Source organism: Notothenia coriiceps, unplaced genomic scaffold (assembly GCF_000735185.1).
Source record: "Notothenia coriiceps isolate Sejong01 unplaced genomic scaffold, NC01 NC01_scaffold00036513, whole genome shotgun sequence".
NCBI classification, from domain to species: domain Eukaryota; kingdom Metazoa; phylum Chordata; class Actinopteri; order Perciformes; family Nototheniidae; genus Notothenia; species Notothenia coriiceps.
In genome coordinates this window covers 244,728-256,350 of record NW_011369214.1, presented here as the reverse complement: position 1 = coordinate 256,350, position 11,623 = coordinate 244,728, and the positions used below count along the sequence as shown (strand labels likewise).

The 11,623-nt window shown below is 37.5% G+C and overlaps 3 protein-coding genes and 1 long non-coding RNA gene across 6 annotated transcripts in view; 3 read left to right on the top strand and 1 right to left on the bottom strand.

Moving 5' to 3' along the window:
• pigl (phosphatidylinositol glycan anchor biosynthesis, class L) overlaps positions 1–3,542 on the top strand; it is an 18,158-nt gene extending 14,616 nt beyond the window's left edge. The window contains exons 5-7 of one of the 2 annotated variants that reach the window (XM_010792633.1): positions 297–328; positions 2,388–2,521; positions 3,060–3,542. In XM_010792633.1, coding sequence (XP_010790935.1) covers positions 297–328; positions 2,388–2,521; positions 3,060–3,188 — 295 coding nt within the window. In that variant the 3' untranslated portion in view covers positions 3,189–3,542. Of the gene's footprint in view, positions 1–155; positions 329–2,387; positions 2,522–3,059 lie in introns of both variants that reach the window. The other variant, XM_010792632.1, reaches the window with a different exon arrangement.
• Positions 3,173–7,204, bottom strand: cenpv (centromere protein V). The gene is made up of 5 exons (XM_010792634.1): positions 6,984–7,204; positions 5,067–5,159; positions 4,756–4,825; positions 4,449–4,563; positions 3,173–3,703 (listed from the first exon to the last, which is right to left on the bottom strand). The coding sequence occupies exons 1-5, from the start codon at positions 7,178–7,180 to the stop codon at positions 3,549–3,551; spliced, it is 630 nt and encodes a 209-aa protein (XP_010790936.1). The 5' UTR covers positions 7,181–7,204; the 3' UTR covers positions 3,173–3,548.
• Positions 7,205–7,308: 104 nt separating this feature from the next.
• LOC104963933 (ubiquitin) lies at positions 7,309–8,354 on the top strand. 2 transcript variants are annotated; one of them, XM_010792626.1, is made up of 2 exons: positions 7,309–7,410; positions 8,016–8,354. In XM_010792626.1, the coding sequence occupies exon 2, from the start codon at positions 8,024–8,026 to the stop codon at positions 8,255–8,257; it is 234 nt and encodes a 77-aa protein (XP_010790928.1). In that variant the 5' UTR covers positions 7,309–7,410; positions 8,016–8,023; the 3' UTR covers positions 8,258–8,354. The 2 variants fall into 2 exon arrangements, with proteins under 2 accessions (XP_010790928.1, XP_010790929.1); XM_010792627.1 differs by having other exon boundaries at positions 7,345–7,414.
• Positions 8,355–10,422: 2,068 nt separating this feature from the next.
• LOC104963934 (uncharacterized) lies at positions 10,423–11,309 on the top strand. Its single transcript, XR_800363.1, has 2 exons — positions 10,423–10,526; positions 11,207–11,309. It is a non-coding gene; the product is annotated as an uncharacterized lncRNA (long non-coding RNA).
• The last annotated feature ends 314 nt before the right edge of the window (positions 11,310–11,623 follow it).

The following is an 11,623-nucleotide window of genomic DNA, read 5'->3' as shown; positions in this document are numbered from 1 at the left end:
ACTACCCTCACACACACACACACACCACACACACACACACACACACACACACACACACACACACACACACACACACACACACACACACAAGTATATGCTTACTGCCTCTGTAGGCTCACACATTTTGACATTTGACTCATTTGTGTTGCAATCAGTGTTAAGAAAGCTCTCATCTTGGTTATCGATTGGCAGGTAGGAACATCACACCATTGCCATTTACTTATCATCTCTTTGACAACAATGTTTGCCTCTTCAATATTTTTAACCTGTAACACGGCTCTTCCCTCCATTTACAGCTATCTGGCTTCCACTGGACAAGTACCCAATGGTAAGTGGGACACAAAGAAAACCTTTAAGAGGGTTTAAACATTTGAAAATGTGTGTCCAAAGTACCTGGTTGCATTTACTAGTCAATTTTCAGAAAATAAACCAGTAAGGTTTCCCTTGCGTTAATTCCTAAATCCTCATTTGGAAAGCTTTTTCTGTTATGGTAACTGACCTGGTAATCCTTTCCTACAAAACTCAAACTAACTCCCAACTAGGATAAACTCAATCTGAAACAGTTTTAGGAGGGATCAGTCATATACCCATTGCTGTGTTATGCTATAAGTTATATAACATATTAAACTGAAAATTCTTGAGTAAGGAACCACTTCTTCTCTCGCTGTTGGATATGCAAAAGGCAATACAATTTGGTACAAAAGCCTTTACAAAAGTTGTATTTATTATGAGGCTTCAGGTAGCATTTTTATTAAAAGATACAGACTGCCTGACATGAGTAGCTGCTTGTCCAGTCTGCTGGAAGGGGCTGTGAACTGCTCAGGCTGGGTGTTTGTTATTGTACAGCGCCCTCTTCTGTTCTAAAAGGTTGCATGACTTTTGTTTCCCATCTATAGAGTTTGGTCTGCTGGTGGCAGTGTGAGCCCAGACAGTTATCCCAAGCAGCAGAAATGGAAACAGTACTTAGATATTACTTAGAAGTACCTAGTTAAGTAAAAGTATAAATAATAATGGTATTAAGAGAACAAAATTAAGTCCTGAATTAAAAACGTTACTGAAGTAGAAGTACAGAAGTATTATCAGCTAAATGTACTTCAAGAATCAAAAGTAATAGTACTCAGTATGAGTCAAGGTAGTGGAGTAAAAAGTATGATATTAACCTCTAACATTTTGTGAAATAATAAATAATGATAATTCATTCCATTTTTTATTAGAGCGCTTTTTCAAGCGCTTTACATTACATATTACACATATTGGACATGTAACGGTGAATACGAAATAAATAAATAGACGTGATTGAAAGGCATTACGAGTATCCGCTTGAACATAATCAGGACAGAGAGGGTACAGCATGTTCAACTGACAATACTCTGCTAACAAGAGAAACATTAAGGCCCTGAGAGAACACCCACATTAAAGTCTGAGCATGATAAGAAACCAGCACAGTGGGCCAGAGTAGTTAATCATACTGTACATGAAATCTCAACTGTTGCACTGTGCTGGTTGAATAGCAGAAGGATATCTACTCAGTCCCTAGGCCAGAGCAAACACACACTTTATCTTCAGTCTGCCTTGCCCTTTAAGCCTGCAGAGAGCTATCTTATAAAAACAGCAGGAGCGTCATTAATCATGCACGCTGGTTATTTATACCACACATCACCTGTTTGACTGGTCATACTGTAGCCTGTGGGAGTGAATTAGGCCTGGCCTGATTCACAAAAGGCCTCTTTACTGGCCGTTCAGCAATTCTCCTTCACCAGCAGCTTTAAAGACACCTTATTGTGCTTATTTTCAGGTTCATATTTATATTTTGTGCCTCTAATGTGACATGTTTACATGCTTTAATGTTCAAAAAGATTGGTTAGCTGGCCAGCTCTGTTATGATTGGTCCACTGCTTAGAGATGCCCCGCCCCTTAGCCTATCACTTACAATGTTTTGGAGATCTAACCAATAGAAGCGTGAGTGTTACATAGTGTTGCCATTATGTTACGGAAGTAAAGGAGTCCAATTGAGGCGTTTCAGTTGTGGGAGAGAAAGATGTAGCATTTGCAGAACATTTTCATGCACAAAAACCTACATAACACACAAGAGGAAAGGGAACAACCTGCATGTTATAGCTGTAAAACTCACCATGTTGACTATGTGCTCTGTAATATAATTTCCTTTTTAGCAACTTGACAGTGACAGTTTTTCAAATTTTTCCCGAGATTTTTTCAGAACAGCCTGAGTGTAATAAAGAATAATTGTTTGTTGTAACATCAGGTTGCTTCTCTATAGAGAAGACCTGAAACAGAACAGCCTGAGAGAATGTCCTAGTTGACACGTTGCTGCTGTACTGAATTAATAACATACTGATAACTAACTGTGTCTCTGTATGTCCTCCCAGACTGCCGTTTGCTCTCCCTGGTGACCGTTGGCCTCTTCAGGAAGTACATTTCTTTCCTGGAGCTTCCCTTCAGCTGGCTGCTGCCCTGCAGCCTCCGCTGTTTCCTCGGCTCACAGGGCTACAGGCAAGCCAAAGTAAGCTTCACAATGCACTGTTTGTTGGAAAGGCGTGTCACTGTCTCCTATTAGAGGGCACATGTGTTTAGCACATTTAAACGAAGCTGTATGCAGTGTCTGTGCTGAATAGGCAAAAGTGGAGATACGGTTTTAAATAAAAAAAGTAAGTGGTTGAGCATCAAATAATTGCATGATTATTTTCATTGTCTAGATTCATCTATTGATCTCTTGGTCTATAAAATGTCAGGATTAATCGTTTCTTAAAGTCCAAGGTGATGCCTTTAAACGTCTTTTTTATCTCTTCATATTTGATATGCCGATAACGGCATGTCTAACATTTTTGCATAAGAAATTAACTAACAATTCATCAAATTGTTTTCCCTTTGATCGATTATTCTTTGTAACTTAACATCAAGCAAATTCTGTATATAAAAATTACATGTACAGTAAGTAGCAGATATATTTGGACCACGATTGGGTGTTAATTGTGATCCAATATAAAATGTAATGGATTACTTTGTACTCACTAACAAGTTCAACCCTCTTCTCCTTTCAGGATGCCATGTATTGCCACCGCACCCAGCTCCTGTGGTTTCGTTACCTCTACATCACCATGTCTCGATACATGTTCATCAACACGTTCCAAATGATCCCACAAGGTCCAAAGAACCTGAAGATCTATTGAGTTATGAGATAAACTGATGCACTGACTGTTACTTTGTTTTCCTGCTGCCTATCTACTAGATAACTGTGGTGAAGAGTGAATAAGGGTTTACAAATCAGATGAGCTGTTTTGCTCACTGTAAAAAAAAAGAGTTATCAGTACTTTACTTTTTCGAAGAAGACTCAGCGTTTTATCGTAAGCCCTTCCCATAGATAATGCTGACTTTTCGTTCCTCAAATTTTTTTATTGTCATTACACTGTATAAAAGCAACACTACGGATACAGTTTTGTAATCTTATGTCAAAGATTATTAAAAAATACTGTAAAACATTTTTTGATATTGATGATTAAAATAAGCTTGATTCTTAAATCACAGTGTTGTCATTGTGTGTTTTTCAGCTGTGCGTCTGCTTCAGGTTTAGACATATCTCTGATGCTCTTGTGAGCTTGCATGCTTTCTTCCCACTTCTCCCCACAAAACGTCTCCACTGTGACGCTGCGGACAGTACCTGGATCCAGACAGTGTGGAGCAACGCCTGGGGAATAAACAACAACAGCAACGTTATTTACATATGACAAAAACAGCCTACGCCCATTATATAACACCATGGGGCTGAGTCAGAATAGGGTGTGCTGGAGGTGAAGAGAGTCACAAGGCTCCCTTTGTCATACAGTCACTGTGGAGCCTGGACCTACAGTGTGTGGAGGATAGTCTTGGTAACCAATAACAAATCTAATACTAGGCCTGTTATGTGAAATATATGATGTTGAATTTCAAATTGTATTCAAGGGAATCTTTTCTGATGCTCGGGCTTAATTCTTTAAAAACAATCTTTTTTGAAATAATGCTCTGAGAAGGAAAAAAATAGCAAGTTAAATATAATAGGTGAGGCAGTATTTTAAATGTTGTTGCATCCTTGTGTTATTTTTGCCATATTGAGCTCAAAAGGCAACATTGTAGATCATTTAATCAAACTTTTTTTTTATCTTCCCCATGTCACCTAAATTAGTTCTGTGTGTCTCTGTATTATGTAATTGGTTTTTAACAAAGATATTTTGAATCTACTGTATAGATTTTAGGAGAAGTTTTCTTATATAATCTGGAAACTTGGTATGGAACATTTATCTCTTATTGGGAACATAAAGGTTCTGTTTTTTACAAATTTCTGAAATAAAGGGATTTGTTTTGGGCTGAGTTGACTGGAGTAAACACAGCAGGATGTTAGGTAACAACATATGAGCGTGGTGTGACTGTCATGTGTAAACTGTTAGCAATCATACCGTAGCCGTCAGGGTTGGAGCGTGGAGTGTAGAAACTTTGAACTCCACAAGTCTTACAGAAGGTGTGTTTAGCAACGTGAGTGTTAAACGTGTATTTGATCAGATAATCTGACCCCTGTCAAGGAAAACAAAATTAATTTACTTTAAAATGTTCGTCTGATTTCAAACATTCGTATTGTCATACTGATATTCTGTACAAACTGTGAAGTCCACTGAGACAAATGTAACATTTGTGATATTGGGCTATATAAATAAACATTGATTGATTGATTGATTGAAACATAATTAAATATTCAGCTTGAGTTACCTGTAAGAGTGTGAAGTGATTCTTTGGAACAATGAAATGATGGTTTTGTTTCTTTGTGCAAATGCTACAGCTGAAGAAAAACAGACATGATTCAGTATGTATTAACTTGCTATAAAGTGTGCAAGCGACACATGTTGTTTGAAATCTCTTTAACATGACAGGTATTGGGATTAATTAGTTTTTATTTAGCAAAACAAATATGTTTTACCCATTCATTTTTAAAATAATAAATGTCTTGGACAGTCTAGTTTTTGTCCAATACACAGTGTTTATTTCAAATTACATGACAATATAAGATTTATTTTCCTTACTTGCATTGGAAAACATGGAGGTCTGGGGAATTTAGGACTTCAAATCTTACAGCCCCACAGTGGCAGCCGCCTGTGTGTTTCACCAGATCCATTCTGTAGGTATAAAGGAAATAACAAATTATCATGAGAAACACGTTTATTCTGATTTAGGTAGGATGATATTTCAGTCACCTTGATGTCAACAACAGAAAGAATGTGTTTACCAAACTATTCAATGAAGCTCTGATGAAACTTGTGTGCTAGTTTGTTATGAAACCTTTCGACGTGGAACTGAACGTCCCACCCAAAATGGCACATTAAACTAATCAAAGTCCATTAACTGATAAGAGTTAAATTAACATTATAAGCCTCTCTACTTTTGATCCATTCACAGGTATTGTTGGGTCATTGAAATTCACAAAAATAAGTCAAGTTTGTTGCAACAAACCACAGACGACAGTTTTATTTCACGTGATGATGCTTACACAACACTCAAATATAGGCCATAGCTTGCTTGAAAGATTGTTTCTTCCTGGAACACTTTGAGGCAGTGCATAATTATTCCAAGCAAGAGGCAGGGCAAAGTACAACAGACATGCACAAACACATTCCTCTGAACTCTGTTGGAAAGCACTGGCTGGTGTAGTGCATCACGGGTTCGGTGTCATATGACAGGGTGCAGCTGGAGGGGTGGTGTTAAGGGAAAGCTGTGACCCAAATACATAAATTAGGACTCTCCCTGTTGTATCATATCTATGACCCCAAAATAGAACCCCAGAAGGCTACAGACCCCATCTGAGCTTTAATTGAATTTAGGTCACAGTGCCACTGTTGTCTGAAATAATGGCTGAAGCTAGAAAATGGGAAGGCAAATCTCTGGTTTAATTCTAATTATCTTGCCAAAGTCCCTTTACTCCAGGTACACATCGCCAAACTGTTATGTATTACTGTTTTTCTGTATCACATGCATTGTCATCATGCAGGCAGTTAGTCATGCATACCTACAGCCCTTTCCTTAGAATCTTATAGTTACTCAACAAATGAACAAGGAAGAGGAGAACAATTATATTGTGTTCTGTCAGAAGGATAATGTTGAGTGGCCCTGGCAGTGTGTTAGAATTATGAACAGCTGTTACATTATCTGTTTGTGAGTGTTTTCTTTTCTCCTGCCATGACAATTTTCTCATAGCAAATGGTGACTTGACAAAGTACTTTCTGTACAGTGTGTACATCCTTATAAGCAGAAAAGTGCCATACCACTGCTTTCACGAAACATCAGATAGAGCTAAACCAAAACCAAAAGGGAATTTAAATCTATTTAGTCAACTTACACTCTTTATCTTTAGACACGCCTCATATGGTCATTCTGGTTCTCAAACATCACGTTTCAGTATTTAGGTCATTTTTTTTATTGTGCATGCCAGATAACTGGTATCGCCTATTACATCTTTGCAGAGGTGTTCAGGTTGGCTTTAAATCAGGAATGTATTCTTTATTTAAATGGTGGTGTTGTAGGAAACCTGCTGGATATGGGTTGCTAATGAATACAAGGTGGGTAAAGGTGGTTAGTTAACAGTGTGTCCGCTTCCATTTAGCCTCCAAGACCGCTGTCACAGCAGCTGGTAGCAGATGTTTACCAAGCAAGTTTCCATCTGTTAACAGCGACGAATGATGGAGATTAACTCAAATTCCTGTTTGCACATGCCCCTCTGTCGTGTCACATTAAATGCATATTCATTTATAGAGCTGATGAGTTCCTAATGACATAACTTGTATGAAATTGTATTGAGTTACGTTTTAGAAAAGTCCATGTGTATGGTTACACTATAATGGCACAGAATGACACGAACCATTGTCTATTTAGGTCTTGACACTAATTCATAAATATATGTTAAAATCTCAGTCAAAAATACAAGTCGGTCATCAAACAATACTTACTGTAACACAGCAACCAATCGCTGGCAAAACAAACAATCGTGCAGTCCAATCAGAAGCTCAAGGACGGTTTCTGTTGCTAAGGTAGTTCGAGAAAATTCCAGAACCGTAGTGTAGAGAGAGATATTATTCCGCCGCATAAAATAACGTTTACATCCATACAATTGTTTTTGAATAAAATCATCTTTATGAGTAAACATGTGATGATTCGATAAAATAATATTGTGCTATTAATATCTCGAATCGAAATAGTGGTCTGCCGAGAAGTGGTGACTACTTTCACATGCGGAAGGATACTCACAGATGACGTATGCAGTCATTGGTATATAGTACAGTGTTTGTCAGAACAGCAGTTAGTTCAGCAGTGGAAGCTGAAAGAGAGTAAGACTACGCAAGAAGGATCCACAAATATTAACTGCGTCTCTTGATCGTAGGTACATATTTTCTTCTGTTTTCAAGATGTATTGTTGTTAGTTCTTCAACTATTGATGAGTGGATGTTTTAGTAGCTTGTTTCGTGCCACTGCGGTAGAGCTTCGCTTGTTTAGAAGATTGTCAGACGTTGTCTCAAATTTACATTAACTCGTAGTAGTACACTACAGTAGGTTGTAGAATTTATTTTAAAACGGTGTACGTGTCACGAACGAAAGTTATCGTCGTCGAATTAGTGGCAGTCTTATGTAAGCATTAACAATGACTCAACATTTCCAGTATAGTCCATTATCGAGTAACGTTAGCTGAACAAAAGTAAGGTCAATATGATTTCAAAATGGCGCGTGGCGTGGATGTAATAGCTGCTGTTAGTTAAAATTCTGTTTGTAGATGTCTAAACGTATTTTCGACTTTTGATATGTTATTAATGGAAGCCATTTTACAAGTTAGACTTTCACTACATCTTTTATATGAATAATAGGGATAATATAAAAAGACAAATGTACTCTTAACATCTATCATACGTGAGAGCCCATCAATTAAACCTGTTTTACCAATTCAGATTTTGTTTAACCCTAATTTTATGTTTCTCAATTTGACATAGGTACAAACATGCAGATCTTTGTGAAGACCCTCACTGGCAAAACAATCACCCTAGAGGTTGAGCCAAGTGACACAATTGAGAATGTCAAAGCTAAGATCCAGGATAAGGAAGGCATTCCCCCTGACCAGCAGAGGCTGATCTTTGCTGGCAAGCAGCTTGAGGATGGCCGCACACTCTCCGACTACAACATCCAGAAGGAGTCGACCCTCCACCTTGTGCTGCGTCTGAGGGGCGGGCAGTAAAGTGATTAATGATTCCATGTTCTTAACCTTATTTCCCTCACGTTAACGTGCTACGTATGACATGTTATACACCGTATTATAAAGTTGTTACACATGAAGAAGGTGTTAAGAGTTACATGACCAAAAGTTTAATGTACATCACTTAATAAATGCTTAAACTTTATTTCCTGGTTTTGTTCCTTCATTTTGCAAATGTCCCTATTCAGATCAGTACAGAAGCTAAGTCTGGAGCATCCTGTTCTACATTTAAATAAGGGAGGTAGAAATGGGCTCTGGTACATGATGTTCTCTTAAGTGGGAAAGTGGAGACATAAAAAAAAAATACTGATGATGGTAAAGGTGTAGTGAACTAAACTGCTCAATATAAGCTTTAATTACAAGACAGTACATGCATTGTCGACATAACGCGTATACATATCTAAACCATAGAAATTTGATAATGCAACTGCAGTAAATAGGTGAAAAGCATGCTAATGAGTCTAGTAATTTCAATGTTATTGTACATTTTCCGTTATGTAGGCTGTCGAGTGTGAAAATGAATAAACTGATATTTTCGCTCAAAAATCCTTATAACTAGTTGCACTTTAATGACAAAATGTCAAAGCAGAGCCCACAGATTTAGTAATGAAATGCTCAAAGTTGGCACATTTTCATTGCATGTTCGCCTATGGTGTCTTTTATATTTGAAGGAGTTTAGTCATTCGATATGAATCAGATTTGATGGGTAAGTCAAAACCATATTATGTTCCCCTACTCAGTGAATGAACTTCTTCACTGCTGGAGGTGAGCTTCCCTATGAAATAAAGTATTTTTAATAATAGGGGTGTAGCGCCGTCTAGTGTCAAAAGGTTGAAATGTTAGGGGAAAGGAAGACTAACAAATATATCAAAGAAACAAGGGAAGAGCATTTTTGTAAACTTGGGTATAAAAAAAGTGCAGCATTAGATTGCCTTATGCCCTGGGTGTTAACAGGCAGGATCAAAGTGTGTCTTTGCAAGGTTGGGTAGTGGACATGCTTGGCATTAAAAAAAAAAGTTAAGTTTAAAGGTCATGAATTATTGTTTTCAATTGGAGCCCTAAATGGTTAAATCACAGAACAAAATAAATAAATAGATTCTTCGTGTTAATTGGTAAGAGGTTACATTTATATACCAATGACCAATACAATGTATATCTTTAAATACAAAAATATATGTTTAATGTTTCATTTAACTTTTGATTTACCTTGGGTGTCAAGCGTAACATGACTTATTTATTGAAGCATTTGGTTATAGTTAGTTATGAATTGCATATTAAAGTTGTGGCCCTTAAAACCCTTTATAGTTTTGTACAGTATGTGCAACATGAATATGTGACTGTGTACATATAGAGTGAATATAGTGACAACTAAATCAAAAATTGTTATTCAAGCATTAAGAATGTTACCTACAAATAAACCCAGCAGAAAAGTTAGGGTACGTGTACGGGATAACACTACAGTCTCCAGTGAGCAAAGTAGTGTGGATTATGGATATAATAAGGTTTGTGCAGAGGCATTTTGTGTCTAACAAGTGACATGTAATGTAAACCAAAACTAAACTGGCTCAGCATTGTTATCTTGATAATTGGGTGACAGCGGTTATCCATGTATATATCTTATAGCACTGCTGACTTGAAAATCTGTTGATTGTTTGTGCATCAAGATCAGGAAGATATATGACAAAATTACATGAAACCCTACAAGTTAAATTGTGAAAACCTGAAACACACACAGTATATTTTAAACAGAGCAGCTATATTCTAACAGAACATGAACAAATATCTATTTGATCATTTCCGCCTGTGATCTTTGGATGTATGTCCGGCCCAGAGATGGGAAGATAAGTAACAGGCATAAACAATGAGTGTTTAAATTATGTAGGGTACATTAATACTAAGGGTTAAGAGGTTTATTCATCATGAAAAAAGGCTTCTGCATGTTAAAACAATTATAAAATGTACACAGAAATCTTTAGGCTTTTGAAGTTTGTGTTATTGTAGCTTTCATTAACATTTAAAACAATGTTTATTGGTCATATAACTTTCTTTCTTTGAAGTGAAGCTAATATAATAAACTTATGTATAATACATTACAGGTTTTATTTTGAAACACAGAATGGGAACTATTTTCCATTGCGGATGAATATTGCTCTATGACGTGTAGTCTGAAGTACAAGTTATCCTGTCCCCCTGGCAACTGCACAGTCAGAGAGAGGTGTTAGTGAGGGACGACTAGATACCGAAACAAATTGTGAGTAAAATCGTTCGTTTAAAATTGTTTTACATTTTTTTCCAGGTTAAATGTTGTATTTTATTACATCAATCTACAGCGTCCATTTGTTTTCAACAATTTTTTTGTTAGCAGCTAGCTAACCACTTGGTAAACAACGACTGTAGAGGCTGGTAACACAACCTACAATTAGCATTTGTTTTTAATGTACAATATCTGTTAACCTAGATTACCTTTATTCTGTATTACCTGCTATGTTTATTTCTTTATAAATTACTCGACACGTTTATCAATAACGTCAAATACATGGCTAACGTTGGTAACAATGGTGGTGAGACATTTCTAGCTGCATCGTTCATTAGCTGGTAACGTTAGTTGAACAAAAACGAAGGCAAACAACAATACCCTTTTAAAATGGCGCTGGTGCTCGAATCACCGGCCTCCTACCAGTATGTTCATGTTATTTACTCACTTTTAACATTTCTGCTGAGATAAAAATATTAAATAATGTCCCCTAAGAATGGCGTCTGTATGCAAAACACATGAACAAATGTAACAACTCAGGTATAACGTTCTTTCAGACAGAAAGCTTCATTAACAACATAGCCTTATATTTAGTTGTGCTTTAAAGTATGTTATTTTTAAAGTAAGCCTTTTTACATTATAGGGTATCAGTAACGTGTTATAACTTTTTTCCACAGGGGCAAACATGCAGATCTTTGTGAAGACTCTCACTGGCAAGACCATCACCCTTGAGGTCGAGCCCAGTGACACCATTGAGAATGTCAAAGCTAAGATCCAGGACAAGCTCCCACGCCGGCAGAAGTTCGACCAAGGTCGCTTCTAGCGGACCGACGACGCAGCGCCATTACGGGAAGAACGGAGGACCTCAGAACCGGAAGTGCGAAGACGTTAAGCCGACAGCGACCCGAGTTGGTGAGGTCTCCACGTACGCAGAACGGTCACTACTCAGAAGTGTTCTAGACGTACTGGAGGAGAGTCTCTTCTTGGTCCGTACCTCCCAACTGAGAAAGGACGCCTACAACATCAGTCTCTCTCACGACGGTAGGAGGTGTGACGAACGTCGCGTTTCTAGTTCGGAGACGACCGCCAGCCCC

What these genes read in the sequence shown, in the direction of transcription:
- cenpv (XM_010792634.1), bottom strand. Translation starts at nt 7,180, where the DNA reads ATGTTTACTCATAAAGATGATTTTATTCAAAAACAATTGTATGGATGT. An exon ending in CTCCATGTTTTCCAATGCAA is followed by an intron (nt 4,826 to 5,066) that starts GTAAGGAAAATA and finishes GTTTTTCTTCAG; the next exon opens with CTGTAGCATTTGCACAAAGA. An exon ending in CTCCAACCCTGACGGCTACG is followed by an intron (nt 3,704 to 4,448) that starts GTATGATTGCTA and finishes TTTATTCCCCAG; the next exon opens with GCGTTGCTCCACACTGTCTG.
- LOC104963933 (XM_010792626.1), top strand. Translation starts at nt 8,024, where the DNA reads ATGCAGATCTTTGTGAAGACCCTCACTGGCAAAACAATCACCCTAGAG.